This window comes from Rana temporaria, chromosome 12 (genome assembly GCF_905171775.1).
Source record: "Rana temporaria chromosome 12, aRanTem1.1, whole genome shotgun sequence".
NCBI classification, from domain to species: Eukaryota; Metazoa; Chordata; class Amphibia; order Anura; family Ranidae; genus Rana; species Rana temporaria.
The window spans coordinates 29,885,759-29,908,291 of NC_053500.1; the positions used below are offsets into that span (position 1 = coordinate 29,885,759).

At 43.2% G+C, this 22,533-nt stretch overlaps 1 protein-coding gene across 5 annotated transcripts in view; it reads left to right on the forward strand.

Annotated features, from left to right (window-relative positions):
- Positions 1-16,541, forward strand: part of TANC2 (tetratricopeptide repeat, ankyrin repeat and coiled-coil containing 2) — a 419,029-nt gene extending 402,488 nt beyond the window's left edge. For all 5 annotated transcript variants that reach the window (XM_040330204.1, XM_040330205.1, XM_040330206.1 and 2 more), the window contains 4 exons: positions 3,391-3,482; positions 5,006-5,152; positions 8,625-8,725; positions 9,048-16,541. In XM_040330204.1, the coding sequence (XP_040186138.1) occupies positions 3,391-3,482; positions 5,006-5,152; positions 8,625-8,725; positions 9,048-10,995 (2,288 nt within the window). In that variant the 3' untranslated portion in view covers positions 10,996-16,541. The remainder of the gene's footprint in view (positions 1-3,390; positions 3,483-5,005; positions 5,153-8,624; positions 8,726-9,047) is intronic.
- Positions 16,542-22,533: the final 5,992 nt, after the last annotated feature.

Here is a 22,533-nt window from a genome sequence, read left to right on the forward strand (position 1 = left end):
CCCCCTAGTGGACATATTGTAGCCTCTTTTTATTTGAGGACACAATCATGGATTCAGCTGATTTTACCATAAGTGAAAATCTTTATTTTTTCCTTATGCACAGCTGACTTACAATCAATAAATTAAAGTCAATATGTTTAGAATCCATTCATATTTTTAAATATCGATATGTCAACTTTCAAATTAGATTTTGATAAATATCAGGGGGCATTATAGAAAGTACTGAGGTTTGTAGACTTGGGATAATGTTAAAAACAATTTTTCAGGAAAGAGTAAGCGGACTGTACTGCTGAGCGGCTATGACAGCCGTTACCAACAGGCCATTCAGTCTCCATACTGCTGATTTCAAGTAATGGCCAAGGCTTCACACAGAGTGGGCTCTCCCAAGAAGTAGCTTCCTGCTCTTGCTGTTCCCCTGAGGCTCGCAGAATTCTATACCCTCTGCAACATATCAATAGAAGGGTTCAGCTGCACAGAATATCTATGGAGATTTCCTGTCTACTTTGAGCAGAAGGCAGGAACTGAACTCTGCCGCTACTAAGTGAACATCAGGAGAGCTGAGATTTTTCCTGCAGCATATCAAGGCCGCCACTGGGATAAGTGTAACTTACACATTACACTTACCTCTCTCTCCAAGCACTGTAGTAGAAAATGTTTTGAGTATGGGCTGAAGACTATTTCTGAGTAATTAGAACTTAAGGCTGACACTTTCTGCGATTTGTGAATGGGTGATGAATGAAAGGTCCTCCCCCCATACATAGATCATGTTTCATTCATAGAAGCTGCAGTATCGGATTCTATGAATGGAGGAGCTGGGTGAAAAGGGTGGGCATAGTCGAGCACTCCTGATGAGCCTGTAACAACTCCCACAGTTCTATCAGCCACAGCGGAAGATTACAGCAGTGTGGTTCCATCAATGGTGGAGGATTTCACCTAAGGCCTAGTACACACGAGAGGATTTATCCGCGGATACGGTCCAGCGGACCGTTTCCGCGGATAAATCCTCTCGAGGATTTCAGCGGATTTGGATCCGATGGAGTGTACTCACCATAGGATTGAAATCCGCGACGAAATCCCCTCGCGATGACGTGTCGCGCCGTCGCCGCGATGATGACGCGGCGACGAGCGCGACGCTGTCATATAAGGAATTCCACGCATGCGTCGAATCATTACGACGCATGCGGGGGATCCCTTCGGACGGATCGATCCGGTGAGTCTGTACAGACCACCGGATCGATCCGCGGGAGCCAATTCAAGCGGATAGATTTGTAGACATGTCTACAAATTTTTATCTGCTGGAATTGGGAAATTTCCGCGGATAAATATCCGCAGGAATGTACACACCATAGAATCTATCCACTGAAACCGATCCGCTGAGATTTTTCAGCAGATGGATTCTATGGTGTGTACGGGGCCTAACAGAAGAGGCATCAGCACAAGGGACATGTCCTACTGACTGTAAGTGATGTCCCTTGGGCTGATTGTTGTGTTTTTTGACAGCACGTATTACAAATAAAGTAATGCTTGACAATAATAATGAGTTGACTTTTTAAACACATTAGTTCCATAAATATGCCATGGTACAACAGGAAATTCTGCAAATATTACCGACTACTCTAATTTTCTATCCCTGTGGTTTAAGCTCTTGCTGACCTGGTCTGGTTTCTGTGCAGAGCGTGCTCACTTTAGTTATGATCAGGAACCAGCAGGATGGGCTCCCGGTCATATGACAGCCAATCACTTGATTGGAAGTATGTCCTGCCCTGGCATAAAGACCCTGTTAAAGGGCTGTTAAAAGGGGTCAGAAGGGTGTTAAAACTCTCATCAAAGGCCCATACTAGTGCTAACATTGCTTGTTTATAATCATCCTGTCTGTACCATTAGGTGTGGAGTGCAAAATGCCTGCAAATCCGGTCTAGGGATAAGGAGGCAACCTCTACATTTGCTTTTTGCTTTTCATGGTTGACAGTCTGTAGTGATATGGAGGAGGGAGATGGGACTTATTTATTTGTTATGCAGGGATTCTAGCAGTTTGTGGTTTGTTTCACTAGTGATTACATGAGTGCAGTTCCCTATAACAATAGTAGTCATTTATGGCTCCTAGCTTTCAAGACATTAATTTGCACAGATATGTGGAGCTAAGTCCTTACTTGTAATACTTCATTCTGAACTGCATACTTGATGCTCTTTATATACTGTACAATGCAGACAGGCTGAATGTAAACAAATCAATGTTTCCATTGTCCTGGGATGACAGCTCTCACAGCACAGGGAGGAAAAAGCTGAGGTAAGGGGTTATATTTGCAAAGCTAACATGTTTTAAAAGTGCAGTTCTCATTTAAATCTTTTTCTAACCATAAATATAGATGTGGCTTAATTTAGTCCTATAAAACCCTAATAATTAGAGTTAACAAAAATATCTTCATGAGAATAAAAGCATGGGTGAACATTTACTAACACATTTGGCTGCTTTAAGCTAATAATTTACTGACTGCCCTTACCTGGCATGTTGCTGCTTAGTGACTGTTCCTGCCTCATACAGTTAGAAGCATATATTATCATATGCTGCATAGAGGACCAAACGGATATGCACAAAAGATATGTGGATTTGACATTTTTTATCTGTAGACCCTGCTGGGTGTCAGTCTGACGCCCTGGTGTATGTTCAGACTCATTTGTCAAAATGTCTGAATAAACAAAACTGCCTTTGCTTCCCCTTTGAATTTCGAAAACTTTCTGTTTTACGTGAAAAGTATAAACCTCCAAATCTAATTGGTTAATACTGGGATCAAGGACAGTTCCTGTTTCAGATGGTTTGATAAATTCGTGTTTTTTTTTTAGGACAAACAAACACTTATTTTTGGGGTTACACTCAAACATTTGTATCACTTAGGTACATACATTACCTCCTGAGAACTCTTTTCTTCCTCTCCTCTGAACATTTTCAAAACTTGCTCAGGCTGAAAAACTGGACAAATTCTGCATTCTTATTCCTGAGTATCTATATTTGGTTCAGTAATATATATATATATATATATATATATATATATATATATATATATATATATATATATATATAGCATTATTAAAGCAGAGAGCTTGGCCATTTTTCAGTCTCACCAGTTTATAAATGGTCCTTCTCCCTTCCTGGATATTTTAAACCACTTTCATTCAAACTGCACCTATATTTGTTCTCCTGGTCCCAGTATTTATCCCCACCCAACATTCAGCCCTGGTCTCTCTTGTTTCACCCTGTCCTTTCTGTCTCCCATTTGTATGACCCAATGTTGTATCTTCTTCCTTCTCTTGATTCCCCCCCCCTCCCCCATTTGGTTCTTCCCCTTGCATTGTATTAGTTTTTTTACCCATCATGCATCCTGTACACTACAGGTCCAGCCACCTGGGCCATGGCAACGTCCAAGCCAGACATCATGATCATTCTGCTGAGTAAACTGATGGAAGAGGGAGACATGTTCTACAAGGTGAGGAGCCTGGGAGAAGCTTGGAAGATGCAAACTTAGTAAGACGGTTCAGAATGGAGGCATGTGATTTTTATGTCAGGATATGAGGTTGTTGGTGAGCGTGCAAGTAGAGAGTGGGCAGTAGCTAAGAAGAGATAGTGATATTTTAACATTTGGGATTTCCACTTCCAGCAAGAAAAATAGGATTTTTGTACTCACCGTAAAATCCATTTCTCGGAGTTCATAGACGGACACAGCCTTCTTTGACATTAGGCAGAATCTCCTGGTAGGAAGAAGCATAACCCTAATGTCAAAGAAGGCTGTGTCCGTCTATGAACGAAAGAGAAAATAGGATTTTTGTACTCACCGTAAAATCAATTTCTCGGAGTTCATAGACGGACACAGCCTTCTCTGACATTAGGGTTATGGTTCTTCCTACCAGGAGATTCTGCCTAATGTCAAAGAAGGCTGTGTCCGTCAATGAACGAAAGAGAAATAGTTTGTGTCCTACACATGTGACTTCATGTATCAAAACATATTAACATGTCCTTCATACAGACTACTGTAAATGAACAGTCCCAGAGCAGCCAACCCTCTATTCTCCAGCTGTTATTTGCTGTGCAGTTTTGAATCTGGTTGGTTGCAATGATGTAATGTAGCTGTTGAGCAAGACCTTCTTGGCCTGTTCTACTGGCCCCATATTTTAGTTAGTCCACATAACATTCCTGATTTTTCTTGACATCTGATCAGAATTTATTTGTATGAAAATATCCTTTGATGGAGGCTTACTTAAAAAAAAAAAAAAAAAACTAATGGCATAGCTGGATGTGTATGACGGACTTGTAAATAAGCTTTGCAATATCATTGTATGACACACAAATATTTCTGAACCTCCAGTCAGATAATTGAAGTGACAGGACTTTACCTATCACACCCAGACCAACATTCGGATCCAACTGAAGGTGTTGGATGACCGGTTTGGAATATGTGGGGCACCTTAGTAGATGTCTCTGCTTGGGACATTCAAACCTATACTGCTTTCTTCTAATCAGAAGACACTTTTGCATACATAAGATTTGGTACTACCAGGACAGTGGGGATCTGAGAGATAAGGCCTCCAATAGTGGCTAGAATGTCAGGGGCAGGGCGTTTATTACATGCTTTCTAGAAGTGGTAAATTACGTTAAGGGGGCTTTGAGTGTATCAGGTAAATAGGAGGGCCTCATGGTGTCTGAATAAACAATCTTTTGTTTCCTTCAGCAACCCTTTAGCCTCTCTCTTTTATTATTCTGCCATTGAGATTGTTGCTTTAGGATGTACAGCCAGTTATGAGGTCCTTAGTAAGGAATTAATAGAGGGTAATAAATGTAAATGGATTTTGCCCAGGCTAAGAATATGAGAAAAGATTGTTGAGTATTGGAAAGCGTGACCATAAAAATACTAAAGACCAATGTTGAAGACAGAAGTATATTAATAGCTACAGGTAGTTGGTTGAACTGTTAGAGAACATAGTGTTTGTGAGTACCATGCCTTTGCTCCCTCAGAAAGGGAAAGTAAAAGAAGCTGCACAGAGATACCAATACGCCATGAAGAAATTTCCTCGTGAGGGATTTGGAGAGGATCTGAAGACTTTTCGAGAACTCAAGGTGTCACTTCTCCTCAATTTGTCCCGCTGCCGACGGAAGATGAATGTGAGTGAAGAACTACTTTTTAGATTTTCTGATCAAGTCACTAGATGTTATTATATAAGCTTGTATGATACCTTAAAGTTCACACCAGGGCAGCTTCAAAGTCGCTTGACTCTGAAGCCGCCCCGTACAGCACGACTTTAGTGCGGCTTGCAAACGACTTCTGTAATACAGTAAAACCTTGGTTTGCAAGCATAATTCATTCCAGAAACATGCTTGTAATCCAAAGCACTTGTATATATCAAAGCATTTTTTTTACAGGGTATAAAAGAGAAGAGAAGTGTAGCAATAAGTTGCTAAATGTTGAACCTTCATTAAATGTAACCGTATTGCTACACTTAGAGGCTCCTCTCTTCTTTTTTATACTCCGTTGTGAAATGATGCTACTCTTATATCAAGACATCGCTTGTATATCAAGACAACATTTATTAAAAATGTTGCTTGTCTTGCAAAACGCTCTTAAACCAAGTTACTCTCAAACCAAGGTTTTACTGTATAAGTTAATGCACGTCACTCTGAATTTGCCCCCAAAAGGTACAGGAACCTTTTTTCTTAGTCAGAGCGACTCAGAACGGTTTTATTGCACTGCATGGAGCACGACTTGTCAGGCGGCCTCAGTGTAAACCGAGCCCAATAATGTTTTATATATGAAAACAGGAGCAGCCAATCTTTGATAACACTGTGCAAGCATTCAATTATACGGTTATCTGCTATGAACATATGTATCCTCTTGGTGCATTCTACAGATCTCTATACACAAACATAACTAAATATTCTATGTTAACTGTATCATGAAATCCCACCACTAAGAAAATTACTGCTGCATCTGACATAATGCAATCCTTCATTTTCCTAAATCAGCCACAGTGCACCATAGATAGGAGATGAAAGTTATCACATTTTGGCTACACTACAGCCGTGATGGTGAGAACTGCAGGTAGCAGATTTTTCTCTGGAGAAAGAAGGACCCTTTTGGGTGGTGTGACATTTTTTTATTTGCAGTTTTTTTTCGGCAGCCATATATTGTGAACTAGAGAATGATAATGAATGTTTATGAGCATGTTACTGCATGCAAAGATTTCCTGAGATGCTGAGAAATCACTGCATGTTTAAATTCTCATTGTTCCCATCATTTTAGAGGAAAAGAAACAAACCTGTCACTGCCTGCCCCACATTTACTCGCCTACCAACTTAAGCTGGCCATATGTGAATTGAAACTCAGACAATCCAACAGGGACCAGACGATTATCAATCTATGTATGGGCAGCCTGGTTGTACACAAGTCAGCCTATCAATCAAAATGTACAACGAGCCTGTTAGGTGTTTGCCGCAAAATCAGTGCTGCCAGCTATAGATGGCAACACTGATCATTGTAATGTTATAACAGGGAAGTTTCCCCATCCAGAATACAATGGGAAGAATTCCCCCCATCCCCAGTGAATGTATGGATGGGGGAATCTGCAAATTTTTTTTTGCTCAACCATCAACCAAAAAAATATAAATCATGTATGCCGCCTTTATGCAAGGTCTTGGTAGGTCCCATGTTTCAGTTCAAGCAAAAACAAGGTAGATCTTTCACTGCCTTTGTGTTCAGTGAGATATACCTGGCTGTGGCTACTCTATATGGATTATGTACTGTGTATTTACAGGTTCTTATGTGTTGTCATTACTACTGGGAGACTTGTCATGAGGTCCTGAAAGCTAAGAACGTACATTAGAAGCCACAGCTAGTATTACTGGTTCTTGGAAGTGAACCTTTACATATTTGTGATAAACATGCAAAGTTGTATGTTTGTAAATTTGCCAGCTTACTTCCTTCATATTGTCCTGCATCCAGCAGCAGGAGTCAGCAGATTCTTGTGGCTGGAATAACCAGACCATGCATGTGAATAGCAGTGGTAGCTATCAGGTGCCTGTTATTCATTTATATAGGCTGAGCAGCCGCTGCTATTCGCATGCTCTGGTCATTTCCCCTGGACTCGGCCAACTCCGTCCGGGCTTGGACATCCGTCCCGAACCACTTTGTGTGTAGCTACATGCGAACAGCTGACACATTTGTTTATATAGACTAAGCGACTGCTGTTATTCACATGCCAAATCCAGATTGCCGCTGGAATCCGGTGGATGCATCAAAACAGCCATGCGAAGGAGGCCTTAAAGGAGAAGTATGGCCAAAGCTTTTTTTAGCCATTCTTCTGTTGGTCACAGGAGTGCACTTAGTTCTGCACTCCTATGACCCAGATTCAACCGATCGTGGGCTTTTAGGCAAAACTTGCCAGATGGGCTGATGTCACAGACCCATTCCAGGCTCTGCAGGGATCCTGACAATGTCGAGATCCGCCCAGGTGCCTGACTGGCAGCTGACACAGCTTTTCAGTGTGCCGCTGAGAGTCTGAGTCAGCCACTAATGCCCCCTCCACAGTCCAGTGAGCTCTGCAGGGGCAGAGCAGAGAACAGTCACTGCTCAGGGTGGACCAGAGGACCGAGTGATCGGCTGTCTTTGATTGCTCAGTTCTTGGTATAGAACCAGAATGGGGGGTGGACAGCAGCATCAGAACAATACTGCAGCCATCTAGGCAAGTATGAATGTTTGATTTTTTGATTGTCAAAGTTAAGGATCCATGAGCCGCACATCATAAAGCAGTCTCATGCGCATGAAGTCAGATGAATAAAAGCCTTAGTTCGGACTCCAGCCAGGCCACACCTACCTCCAACATGTTTCGTTCTGCCCCTTGGACCTTAATCAGGAATCATGGCTGGAGTCCGGGCTGCCCTTCATCTCACTTCATGTGCTTGGGTCTGCTTCATGATGTGTGGCTTATATATCTTTTTATTTGACATTTCTTCAGCTTAGAGCTAGGACAAGCTCCCCGTCCCTATCTGCACTCACAGCGGTCTAGTTGGACTTTACCTCTCTACCTGAGCGAAACCTAAATTTTTTTTTTTTTTATTCTGACACTTCTCTTTTAAGTCATGGAATGTCTGTGTTTGTCCTGTTTTTTTGTTTTTTTTAATAGATATCTGTGTGGTTCCTTCTGCATGCTTTTCTTCGTACTAGCTCAGATGTGGCCCTAATGCTAGCCATAGATGACTCAATTTTTTATCGAATTCCTTTATCTGCACAAGTGAGGTGGATAGGAAAATCCTTCCCCTCTGTGTTACAGTATTCTGACAGCAGGATTCCTCCACTGTCAGAATACACTAGTCAGCACTACATGCTGATTGACAAGTGCTTACCCAACGAAAATATACCAACAGTCCCGTTTGAGAGGAGTCAATCATTAAAGCAACTCCTTTCAGTTGGGAAGAACCATAAATGGATTGAAATTTTCCTGCTGAACTGACTGGATTTCGATACATCTATGGCCAGCTTTACACGGTTCTCATATATCAGTATCACAGATAAGGTTTTTCTTTGAAATATAATTTTTTTTTCAATGTCAACCTCTTTTTTTTTTCTTTTGTGTGATTACAGGACTTTGGAATGGCAGAGGAGTTTGCCACTAAGGCTTTGGAGTTGAAACCAAAATCGTATGAGGCATTTTATGCCCGAGCTAGAGCCAAGCGGAGCAGTAGGTAAGATGGTGTATTATGTTTGCAGTCTATAATACATACATATTACACACATGTACATTGCTCTATTAATTTTATGGGGGAAACCCCAAATTTTGGATTTTCTCCTACATTCACTTTTAATGATAATGGTAAACAGGACAAATAGGATGAATCTCCTAAACGGGGGGGGGGGGGGGGGGGGGGGGCACAGACGGCAATAAAAACTGTCATTGTCAATAAGAGAAAAAATTATATATCAAAAGAGCTAAATAACAGCATACATAATGAAGGCTATCTACATTATTAATGTGTTCCTTACCAGAATTTATTTTTTATCTTGCAGACAATTTACAGCAGCTTTGGAAGATCTCAATGAGGCTATTCAGCTTTGCCCCACCAACCGTGAGATCCAGCGGCTCCTAGTGAGGGTGGAGGAAGAATGCAGGCAGATGCAGCAAGAGGAGGAGGTTCAGGAGATGCAAGATGAACCAGAACCTGAAATTCCAAATGAGGATGTTGACTCCACACAGGAAGACCTGTATGAAGAAGAATATCTGGAACAAGACATGGATGCTGTTGGATTACAGTCTGAAGGAAGGCAGTGTCAGGGCCTTCCAGGATTGCAGAGCCCACCCCAGTCTCCTGCACATCGGGACTCTGCCTATATGTCTGGATCACACCAAGTATTTGACTACAGATCAAACAGCTCAGTGGGCTCACCTACACGACAAGGTTATCAGTCTACTTCCCCGTCCCTGTCTCCAACACATCAGAACTCACACTATCGGCCCAGTCCTCCACAGACATCACCTGCACACCAGAGCTCTTCCTATCGCTTTAGTCCACCTACGGTGGGTGGTCAGGTAATAGACTATCCAAGCCCTCCTCCTTCACCATTACGAAGAGCACCGCAATACAGAGCTAGTCCGCCAAGTGAAAGTATTAGCATGTATAGGCAACAGTCTGGTTCTCCAGTGAGATATCAGCAAGAACCATGTGTAAGCCAGCATCCAGGAAGACCCAAGTCTCCTTTGTCCAAGATATCACAGCGATCTTTCCAAATGTCACAGCTTCCCACAGCCGTTCCACAACCTGCACACAGATTACAGCCAGCCAAGGCACAAATTGTACGCAGCAACCAGCCCAGTTCTTCTGTGCACTCCAGTGCTGTGATTCCTGGGGGAACATATGGACAGATGGCACACGGTATGGCAAGTAAATACCAAACATCTTCTGGAGAAATAAGTCAAAGCCGTCTAGTATACCAAGCTTCCCTTGGTGGTCTCATAGCCGATGGACGCCCTGTGCAGCATGTGCAAGCCAGTTTAAGTGCAGGGGCCATTTGTCAGCATGGTGGCATTGCTAAGGAAGACATCCCCCAAAGGCCAACATCAGCCTATAGGGGTGGTATGAGGTATAACCAGACCCCACAGATTGGGCGCAGCCAGTCTGCATCATATTATCCTGTATGTCACGCCAAGCTTGATCTTGAACGATCTTCTCTACCTTCCAGCCAACTAGGTTCTCCAGATGTTTCCCACCTAATAAGACGGCCAGTGAGCATTAACCCTAATGAAATAAAGCCTCACCCGCCCACTCCAAGGCCCCTGTTGCACTCGCAGAGCGTGGGACTTCGCTTTTCCCCATCCAGCAACAGTATTTCATCCTCTTCCAGCCTGTCTGCTACATTTAGACCGTCTGCTTCTATACAACAAATGGAGATTCCTCTCAAACCAGCTTATGAGAGACTTTGTGATGAACTGTCTCCCGTGTCCCCACCCCAGGGAAGCTATCCCGGTGAATCCACACGCTCTAGGACCACCCCCTTCATGGGGATAATTGACAAGACTGCACGGACTCAGCAGTATCCCCATCCCCACCCCCACCCCCATCCCCATCATCATCAGCAAAGCCGAACATGGGCTGTTTCTTCTGTTGACACTGTCCTCAGTCCCACATCTCCCGGCATCTTGCCCCAGACAGAATCTTTCAGCCCCCCCTCTTCTATCAGCAACATCGCCTTTTATAACAAAACCAACAATGCACAGAATGGACATCTCCTTGAAGACGACTACTATGGCCCGCACGGTGTGCTGGCCAATGGCTCTCGAGGGGATATATTGGAGAGAGTCACTCAGGCCTCCTCCTACCCAGATGTCAAAGTGGCCAGAACATTGCCTGTTGCACAGGCTTACCAGGACAACCTGTACAGACAGCTGTCTCGGGACTCTCGGCAGGGCCAGACTTCGCCCATCAAACCAAAGAGACCATTTGTGGAGTCCAATGTGTAGGACAACAGACTTGCCCCTAGCTTTTTCCCTTCTTTCTCGGTATTAACCTTCTCCTCACTCTTTGCGTATTCCTCAAACTGGAGGCTGAGTAACTTCTAAAGGTATAAGTTCCGTCCCAGACCCTCAGCCATTGACCCTCCACTTTAGTGTTCTTAGTTGACTGGGCAGAGCTGGCAGTTTAGTGTGATAGGGTGTTCTTAAAAAAAAAAAACACTCTCGACTTGATTGGGTCATGGAACCCAATGGGCACCTTCTTTTCAATTGCCCAGTATACAGTTGGTATTTTTTTTTTCAATTGACTGAAATTAAATTATTTGCACTTAAATCACTAAAATGAAGTCAGCCCCTGGTCTCAGAATATTTCTGCCATCCTGTGGATTTTATTGGAGGCAAGCCTATGTTTCCTCCTGTATAGCATAGCTTCTGCTGGCAGTGTATTTTACAGCCCTGAGTAACTAAACTGACCCTACATGTGGGAGTACAGCAGCTGGAACATAGAAAAATCTAAGGCCACTTACAGCACAATAGGCATCAGGGAATCTGATAAAATAAGGGCTCTATTCATTGTCATTATTACATTAATAGCCATGTAACACTATATGTAACATACACTGGGGATGTTAGGCTTTTACTGAGGCTTTTTACAGGGTCTGGCTCTTGGGATCACAAAACCTCAGTCCTTTTCTAACTAGAGGAAGCAAGAGAAATGGATGTAAAGTAAGTTGTTATAGGTAGATGTACAGTATGCTTTTACAAGGACTGTATCATAAATACACTACTCTCACCTGTCCTGCTAGAAACCTCTGAGGGCTATTTTTTGACTACTGATGCCCATCCAATAGTCATTACTGAGAAGGTTTTTTATTCAGGCATTATATAGTATTTAGAATTTTTACTCTTGCGGGCCTATTCAGTAAGACTGTCTAATCTGCGGTGAAGATGTTGGGCAACAGATCAGAATTCAGCTTTCACTAATCTCCATTTGTGGGTTGCTGAGAATTGTTGCACTATATACATTTTTATTGCTTTTTTTAACTTGAGTTAAACTTAACCACTTGACTCCCCCGGGCATTTTCTTCCTAAACTTCAAGTCCCAGAGTGTTTTGGTTATATCTCAGTTCCGCACATTATACCTTTTAGTGTTTGTAGTCTACCCTAATTTATGTCATGTTTTTCAGGACAGATTGGGATTTAATTTGGTAATAGATTTGCATACATTTTTTAAATATTTTTGGGGAATATATGGTAAAAAAAATCTTCCCAAGAACAAAATTCATTCAATTTGTGCGCCCCAAAATATAAATCAACAAAGTTTATTCACTAGTGCAAAACATTTTTACACTGTAGGAGAGCATTATTCCCCTTGCAATGTTCCATTGTGACACACGCAGGGAAAAGTTAATGTAGCATAAATTGTCAACATAACTTTTCGATAAATTCAGGTGGACGGGGGCACAAATGAGCACAGCGATATTTTTTTACACGTTTTCAGTCGCTCAAAATTCAGATGACGTTAAACAAGCATTTGCCACTTGTGCAGTAAAACGCAAATGTCATCCATTTTAACCAAGGAATTATTCTGGGGGGGAACTTTTTTAATACATTTTTAGGATAATTTATGTGTGTGTATATATACACACACCTCTATATTGATTTTTGTACACTTGATTTATTTATTTGCATGGGGGTCTGGAGATGAAATCTGGACCCCCTTTACAGCTCCGCAGCAAATGGATCAACTGGAGATCTGCTGACTTGCATTCAGCCAGTAATAGATCACTATATCAGTGATCCACTGTTGTAGAGAGTGGCTGGATAGAGCTGCAGCAGCTTTACCTGAGCCTCTGAGGCTCAGGAGCGCTGGGGAAGTTTGGCTGGATGAGATGCACACTACAACTTTGGGATAGCTCCATTGACTCCACTCCCAAGGAGCAAAAGCTAAGACTGATGAAAGGGGAATTCCCTTGGCATTTCAGTCTTCCAGGAGTATGGACTATCATCGGCCATATTTCCCCCTTGGGTGCGGAGTCAACGGAGCTAAGCTGCAGCATTTGTCCCATCCAGTCCAACCGACTTCTGCAGCACTCTTGAGCCTCAGAACGGACCTGTGGTCACATCATCTGCCAGTATACCACATTACATGTGCTCCCCATCATGTTTGTGAGTGCATCCATATATTTTTTTAGTTGATAAATAGTTACACATACTGCACTATGATCTCCTTGCGCTGGATTTCTCGCTTTTTGTTTGTCTACACGATCTCAGAGCTTCCCTCTCTGGTCGACCAGCAGCATTGGATCTTTGCACCTTACAATAGATGCCAGTTTCATAGGTTTACTTTGTGACCAATAAGTTAATTAGCAGGGCTTCCCCTACAGTGCATTTTTGTCAGTTTATTTCATGTGCATTAGGAAGCACTATTGCAGGTCTTATTGATTATATGAATAGAGGTATTTAACTGGAACTAGGGTTGAGCGCCTGTTTTTATCTTGTCCTTTTTACAATTCTCTGCACTTCTATTGAGCTAATTATTTTACCTCCTGGGCTTAGCACTCGGACCTGGATGTGGGTGACGGCACAGGAAGGCCCACAGGAGCCTCTGCGTTGGGTGCCATTTTAAAGCTATCTATGGATTGGCTAATGCAGTCTGAATGACTTATCCACTGATGGTGAATTCGCCATCTCTTAATGATTTGTTTAGCATCAAGTTAAATCTCCATTTCTCTTGCTACTAGGAGGGTTTTGTGAACCACAAGCCAGCATAAGAGCAGCAGTGTGCTTCTAGGACAGGTGAGAGGGAATTTGACTTGCAGTGGGGCAAGAAACCATTCATTTCATCATTTGCAAGTGGATGAGTTTAAATCAGCCCAGACCTGATGCATAAATAAAAACTGGAGGGATGACCAAGACATACGTGATCACACCTATTCATAAAGCAGAAATCTACCAGTAGCTACAATATGGTTTTCTGCTATCAAACAGCAATGTTCTCAGGTGTACATATCTTGTGACCTGTCCACATCCATCAGATTGTCCTAAATGTTCCAGACTGTTGGTAGTCCTAGAACAGACCAGAAGGGCTCGTGTTGTAAAGGGGCAGATTCACTAAATGGCCAGTTTGAAATACATTACAATGACAGTCTCCACGTCAATGCAACGAATACACCCACCATTCTTGTTGAATGCTTCTAGTGTCAGTGATATGTGCAATAATGAAGGAAAAAAAAAAACCCTTACAGTTTCCATTCTCATGGAAACAGACTTAAGGATAAGTTGTTGGAGCATGTTGTTCTAAGTAAATACAACTTAATATTTTAGTTATCTGCTATTTAATTACAATATTTTATATAAATGAAAAAATACCAGGATGCACCAAAACCTTGTTTGGGACCAGATGATTGCTGTATATTGTGATAAAGAGAACATTCCAGTAATGGAAAAAGACACTTCCCTGTGACTTGAAGTGTTTAATGAAGGCACTTTGCTTCCATGCAAACACATTTTCTCAGCAGGGTAACACTCTAAACCGCACTTCTGAATACACAGTAAGAATATGGGGCTGCAGTACAATTAAAGGATCAGCAGTTATCTTGTTTCGTAGCAAAACACCCGATTGTTTACACAGACTAGGGCCCCCCTCTATATATATATATATATATATATATATATATATATATATATGATAAGCACCTACGCCATGCTAAAGACAGAATGGGGGGACAGGGTTACACCCTGCCTACACCACTTATTCTGCTTTACTTGGGCGCTTGTTGCTTTTGAATGGACATGGAGCTGGGAGTCTGTATAAACACAATGCAAAATTTGGAGAATAACCCATTCTGAGTTTTATTTCAAATTAAAAGAATACACATTTAATACCACGTTTAACAGAACCGGAAACAGCCCATGATTGTAAGCAAAGTGCATTGCCTCAAATTATAGCCAGTAGAGGGCGCTGCAGTGATGACAAATATCTGTCCCTAAAGTAACTGTTCCTGAAATCTAATGGTAACAGACTTTGGAAAAGCTCCCAAGCTGGTTTTGGTGCATTCCATTGTTGGAAGTGTTTAAGCTAAATCTATGGAGACTGTACATGTTGTTATTTTACTTCTATTACAAAGTGATAGCCATTGTGTATATTTCAGAGACGGTGCTGTTTGTGGATAGAGAACAGATGCAAGTTTTAGGCCTACAAAATGTCATTAGTTCAATTTAACAAAGTCCTCAGAGTATCACAGTTCAGGGATTTTTGTGGTCGTGGCAGGGTTCTTTTCTATTTCCCTAGACAGCATATAAAAAAAAAAGCAGACTTTCACTGGCCTCCTGCTTGACACCCCCCCATGCTGTGATTAGGCACAACCCATCTGAGCTGGGAGGAGAGTGAGTTGCCTTTGCTATGTAAAAATAGACTATTAACTATCACTGCTCAAGAACCCCAAATGCAATGTTGGAAAGGTTATTTTTATTTTTTTTTATTTTTTTTGGGCGATACTTCCCTTGCTTTTCCTGTCAGCCCCCCCCCCCCCCCCTCGCCTTCTCCTCCATGCTGCGGCTGTATTGCACACATCAGAAAGACTGAAGGAACCTTGTGAAGGGTGAGCGGGGCCTTCGCCACCCCACGTCAGAAGGACTCTCTTCTCTGTACAGTGTATTTATTCAATGCATGGTCCGTTCTCTTTAAAAAGAAAAATATACAGAACACAACCATTGTTTAATATATATATGTATATAAAATACATATATTGTGCAGTGCTCAGGTCATGGGGTTGTTTAATTTTTAGTTTTTTATTACTAAGTCACCCCTTTCCTCTCCCTGCCTCCTCCCGGAGACGAGGAAGAGTCTGCAGATTTGAGCATTGAACTTGTAAATAAGAAAACAAAAAAAAAATCATGTTTTATTTGTTTTGTTTCTGTTTTTATTTCTGTTTATGATCCCTCCTTTGCTTCCAGGACCTCCTGCAGTGCAGCGCGATGTGTTTGGTCTCTGAAGGCAGAGGAGGTGGGAGGTTGCACTCTAGGTGCCGGGTATTCTAATACCCTCTACGGCCTCCCCTCACCACTCCTGGGTTTTTTCTTTTTCTCAGTTACACTGTATTTGCTTGCTCTGTTTTTTCTTGTCTGTACATGTGAGATGTGAGATAGATGTGAAAAGTCTTTCCTCCCTTCCCCTAAAGTCACCTTCTCTATACAGACTTTAACTGTAAATTCAACAAGAAAAACTGTATGAGACAAAAGAGAAAAAATGTACTTATTTATAAATGGTTAATAACACTTGGAATCAAAACAGCCATCTGTGTGTCTGATGCCGTGTCTTGTGGAGAATGGGGATGATGATGATGTTAAAGATTCTTAATGTATGAACATAGTAGCTGTATGATATGCTTGGGATCTTCGATGGAGCTGTGACTGTGTTTCTATACGGTGCCTGTGAGATGTTTTTAGAACAGATGTGAGCAGAGGACTTGTTCTTTGGGTCACGGTCAATGGACAAAGCTATGCAAAGTATGGTGTTTATATATTAAAGGGTCATTAAACCTAAAACACAAGTTGCTTCACAATTGTATTACATGGGTTTCCTATGTCACAATTGCCTCTTGACACCGTTATCTTTCCATTATAAGAGTTTTAATGATGCTGCTGTTTATGCGACTACACAACTGCAAGTGCAGATTTACTGCTCATTAGTGAGAGAAAGTTCAGATATCTATTCCCTGGTCTGTAATAGCCAACGCACTTCACTGAGCAGGGGGTCCGCTCTTACATATCAGCAACACACAGTGGGGGAGATTTACTAAAACTGATGCATCTCTGCATAGTAACCAATCGGCTTCCAGGTTTTAGGCCCCTTTCACAATGCTGGACCGATTGGGTCCACCATACTTTTTTAGGCAGACCTAATCGTAGGATCCGTATGGATCGCCGGATATCATGCGGACATAGGCGTGTGCCCAGGCACACCCTAATCACCCTGTGCAGCACAGATTTCCTCTACTGCCCTCGCTCCCATCTCCCCCCCCGCAGTGCTGCCAGCTTCCTTCCTCTCCTATCGGCTGTTGCTGCTGGAATGTTTTAGAAGTGGGGAAGGGGCCAGTAAATATGTAATTTACTGGCCCCTTCCCTTTCTGAATGAGCACCATGAGCGATCGGTAGGGTGTGTTTGGGGTGCACACCCTAATGCAATAGGCTGCGCACACCTATGCATGCGGACATGTGTCTGCTGACACCCGCCGGCATCTGATCCTGTCTGCTAAAAACAGACAGATGGGGAATCTGTTCCCAATCTATGGATCGGACAGGCCGTCAGTTTCCATTGGACAGCCATAACAGCGGGCTGTGTCCATGTCTGCTCCACATTAGTCATCCGCCTACCCAGTGGAGATCACCAGAGAGATCCCCTGCTGAGTGTGGGATCTGCTGGTGGACTTCCGCCAGGGTGATAGAGGCTTAATTGAACAACATCAAGTTAGAAGCTGATTGGCTACCAGATTCTGTGTGCACCAGTTTTACTAAATCCTCAGTGTTGGGAGTCCTCTGCTGTTAGATCTCAGCACTAAAAACAACTGCAAACACAAAAAGTATTACTAAAGGTAAAACTTTTTTTTAGTTTTGGATGGAGTGTAAAGGGATTAGAACCCCTGGCAGATTCAATTTTCTGTCTTTTTCCCCCGGTGGGGAGCTTCACCATATTTGTCTTTTTTTTACCATTATCACTCAGAAAGAAAGTCCCACATTTGGGTTGTCACCACAACAGGAATAGAGGTGACATCTTCCAATTTGCTGACCTTAATGTTGACCAAGAATTACCTTTCCTTTCCAATTTTGGCCATGGGACATGGATGGAAAAACAAATTTGGCACAGGTTATAACCCTCTTTTACTCTGTCCAAATGTATTCTACTTTAAGGTGGGTGGTTAAATGTTGCACCTAATAACATCTGCTTTCCAACAATGTCTTCCTTCCTGAGTACTAATAAGGGGTTATGATTATTAAAGTCACATGATTGGTCCTTGTGTTACATGAGGAAACTGGAAAAGCAGTAAGCATATCTTATGAGTGGCAATTCCATTTCTGAGAGCCTGCAGTAATATTCATACAGGTTACTGAGCTGCAAGGAATTGAATCAGATAGATTTTTTTGAAAATCATAGCCGACTACAGAATGATACAGAAACTAAAGTAGAGTTACCCCTTTAACCACTTAAGCTCCAGACCAAAATGCAGCTAAAGGACCAGGCCCCTTTTGGCAAATCGGCACTGCATCGCTTTAACTGACAATTGCGCGGTCGTGCGACGTGGCTCCCAAACAAAATTGGCGTCCTTTTTTCCCCACAAATAGAGCTTTTGGTGGTATTTGATCACCTCTGCGGTTTTTATTTTTTGCGCTATAAACAAAAATAGAGCGACAATTTTGAAAAAAATGCAATATTTTTTACTATAATAAATATCCCCAAAAATATATAAAAAATACATTTTTCTCAGTTTAGGCCGATACGTATTCTTCTACCTATTTTTGGTAAAAAAAACAAAAAAAACACAATGAGCGTTTATCGGTTGGTTTGCGCAAAATTTATAGCGTTTACAAAATAGGGGATAGTTTTATTGCATTTTTATAAAAAAATAAAAATTTCACTACTAATGGCGGCGATCAGCAATTTTTTTTCGTGACTGTGACATTATGGCGGACAATTTTGACACATTTGTGTACTGTGGAAATGACAGTTGCAGTTTGGGAGTTAACCACAAGGGGGCGCTGAAGGGGTTATGTGTGACCTCATGTGTGTTTACAACTGTAGGGGGGGGTGTGGCTGTAGGTGTGACGTCATTGATTGTGTACCCCTATAAAAGGGATCACACGATCGATGACGCCGCCACAGTGAAGCACGGGAAAGCCGTGTTTACATACAGCTCTCCCCGTTCTTCAGCTCCGGGGACCGATCGCGGGACTCCAGCGGCGATCGGGTCCGCGGATCCCGCTCACGGAGTTTCGGACCGGGTCGCGGAAGCACGACCCCACGGCTGGGCTTAAAGGGCAACGTACATATACGTTGATGTGCCATTCTGCCGACGTATATCGTCGTGCAGCGGTCCTTATGCTTAACCACTTAAGTTTGCACCACTCCTCTAAACATAATAACGGAGCAGATGCTGCTCCTAATTAACCAAAGAGGGTGGTGAAATATTTCCTCTCACTTCCTGTCCGGAGATGGCGAGATTTACCGTTACTTCCTGTCTTGCTGATATTATAACGGAGCCTCAGACAGCAGAAAAAGAAATGTTATGCTTACCCTAATAATGTTTAAGTCCTTTGAGGGACACAGGGATAAATCATAGACATGTGTGTTAAGGCCCATACACACAATAGGACTTTTTGACAACACTTGTCCGACGGACGTGTTTGATCAGACAATCCGACCGTCTGTATGCTCCATTGGACAAATGTTTTCAGTTTTTCAACAGACAAATGTTCGCTGTGAATATTCTCAAACTTTCTGGCAACAAATGTCCAATGGCGGATAATCCAATTGTGTGTACTTAAAGTCCAAAGTACAAACATGCATGCTCAGAACCAATGCTAAAGATCAGACAACAATAGCAGAAGTTGTCCAAAGGGTGGCGGTAAAGAGCTGAAAAACACGTAATTTGGTGAAAGTTGGCTGAAAATGTTCTGCTGTGTGTATGCAGAACAAGTTCACGGCCAACGCCCATTCGGACCAAAATCCACGGAAAAGTCCGATGGAAGGCCGATCGTGTGTATGAGGCTTATGATGGAGCAGCCTTCAGGAGGTGGAAACGGGCAAGCAGAACAAAAATGCTGAAAGCCAGCCCCAATAAAACCCCCATAACAGTCATGATGAGTTGTTAGAAAACAATATGGAGGAACCACAACACACAGACTGCAAGAAAAAGTTTTCACAGTAAGTACAAAAATCGTATTTTCTTTCTTGTTCATTGAGGGACACAGGATAATACTAATTTAGATATGAGGGACATCCAAAAACGAAGTCCCTTTTTAAGTATGGAGTAAAGAGACATGCACACTAATGCCACGTACACACGATCGGCAATTCCGACAACAAAACCGTGGATTTTTTTCCCGATGGAATTTTGGCTCAAACTAGTCTTGCATACACACGGTCACGCAAATGTTGTCGGAAATTTCTAACGTCAAGAACGTGGTGACGTACAACACTACGACAAGCCGAGAAAAATGAAGTTCAATAATTCCGAGTAGGATTTTTGAACGTCGGAATTGCATACAGACAATCGTAATTTCCAACAAGAACTTTTGCCGTCGGAAAAATTGAGAACCAGCTTTCAAATTTTTCTTGTTGGAAACTCCAATAGCAAATGTCTGATGGAGCCTACACACGGTCGAAATTTCTGACAAAAAGCTCACATCGAACCTTTGTCAGAATTTCCGATCGTGTGTAAGCGGCATTAGACTCCAGGTACACGCGTAACGTTTTTAGTTCAACTCTGCAGCCTGAGTGGGGGGGAAAAAAAAAAAACAGGTGTCTCCATACTAACTAAGTGATCTTGGTGCGGCAATCCCCCCTCCCCACTGTGTTAGTGTGTTCCGACAGAGGGACTGCAAACCCCCCCCACCCAAAGGTGTGACAGTCACAATACAAGCAGTCTGAAAAAAAAATTGGATTTTTGTACTCACCGTAAAATCCATTTCTCTGAGTTCAAAAATCCTATTTTCTCTTCCGTTTATAGACGGACATAGCATCCTTTGACAGTAGGGACGTCCCCAAGCAGTGTCAAAAATTTCGAGGGGTGGGAAAATAACACAGCAAACCAGGTTACACCCCAAACAAAACCGGAGTTGCTCAACGGAGGAACTCCAACCATAAACTGCCGCCTGTAACACCCTGCGGCCAAAAGAGGCATCAAAAGATGCACACACATCCACCTTGTAAAACTTTGAAAAAGTGTGGATCGACGACCAGGTCGCTGCCGTACACCCCTGTAACACAGAGGCTTGATGCCAGAAAGCCCAAGAGGCACCGATCGCCCTGGTCGAATGCGCCATAACCCGAAAGGGAGGCGCCCGCCCCTTCAGGGCATAGGCCTGAAGCACAATCCGTCGGATCCACCTAGAAATGGTGGCCAACGAGACTTCCAGGCCCTCTTGTAGGACCAGCCACCGACACGAACAGTGAGTCCGACTTCCGGAACGGAATCGTAGCAGATAAGTACACTCGTAGGGCCCGAATCACATCCAGAGCATGTAAAGTGGCCTCCTCATGGCATTTCGGCCGAGGACATAAGGATGGAAGAACAATGTCCACATCAATGTGAAAAGCCGAAACGACCTTTGGGAGAAAAAAAAACAGCTGCGGCCGCAGCACCACCTCATCCTTACGGATGACCAAGCAGGGAGCCTTGCAAGACAAGGCCGCCAGAACGGACAGACACCCGTCTGATCGAGGTAATTGCTACCAGAAATAAAATCACCTTAAGGCCAGAATCACACTAGTGCGTTGCGTTTTGGAGCTCTGTTGTCTTTGCGAATTTCTCTATAAGGTGTTCTGCAGATCAACTGCATTTTAGTTGCAGATCAGGTGCGAATTTGGAGACCTGGGAGGGGGGAGGGGGGAAGTGTATTGAACTGAATGAGACAAATACTGAAGAGAAATGAACACATCTGCGAATTCAGCTGCGTACCCATAGAAGATAATGGGACTGAATTCGCACCTGAGCCGCACCGCGGTTTGGAGGCAATACGCAGTGCGGATGCATCGCACATATGTGAACCAGCCTCATTGAAAACAATGTATTTTGAAATGTCCTGCGAATTAGATGCGGTTTAAGCCGCACTCAATTCGCATAGGTGTGAACCTGGCCTTAGTGACAGTCAACAAAAAACCTCCCGAATGTCCTCAAAGGGAGCATCCCGAAGCACTGAAAGGACTAAATTCAAGTCCCATGGGGGTAATGGAGGGCGCACCGGAGGGGCCACCTGCCACCCCCTGACCCAATGTACGCACCCAGGAGTGCAACGCCAAGGGACGCTGCAAGTAAACAGCCAGAGCAGAAATCTGACTCCTAACCGTACTTAAGGCGAGAGCCTGATCCACTCCCTGCTGTAAAAACAGCGGAATCCTGTACACCACGTATGTACGAGGGTGCCATTTCATCTCCTCACACATAGAGATGTAGGCCTTCCACGTATGATGGTAAATCCAACGTGAGGTAGACTTCCGTGCAGGCAGCGCGGTAGAGACCACCGAGCCCAATAGGCCTCGGTCCTTCAGCCCCTGGCTCTCAACAGCCACGCCGCTAAAGCCAGCGGCTGTAAAACAGGGTGGAAAAATCGGACCCTGTAACACAAGATCATCTCTCAGGGGAAGACGCTAGGGGGCGTCTGCCACCAGACGCACCAGGTCCGCGTACCAGGAGCGACGCGGCCAAACTGGGGCAATCAGGATCGATAGAATCCCATCGGCTTCCACTCTGCGCAGCCGGCGAGGAAGAAGCTTCCGAGGAGGGAAGGTGTAAATTTTAGGCGATAGTGACCCCAAGGAGCCACCAA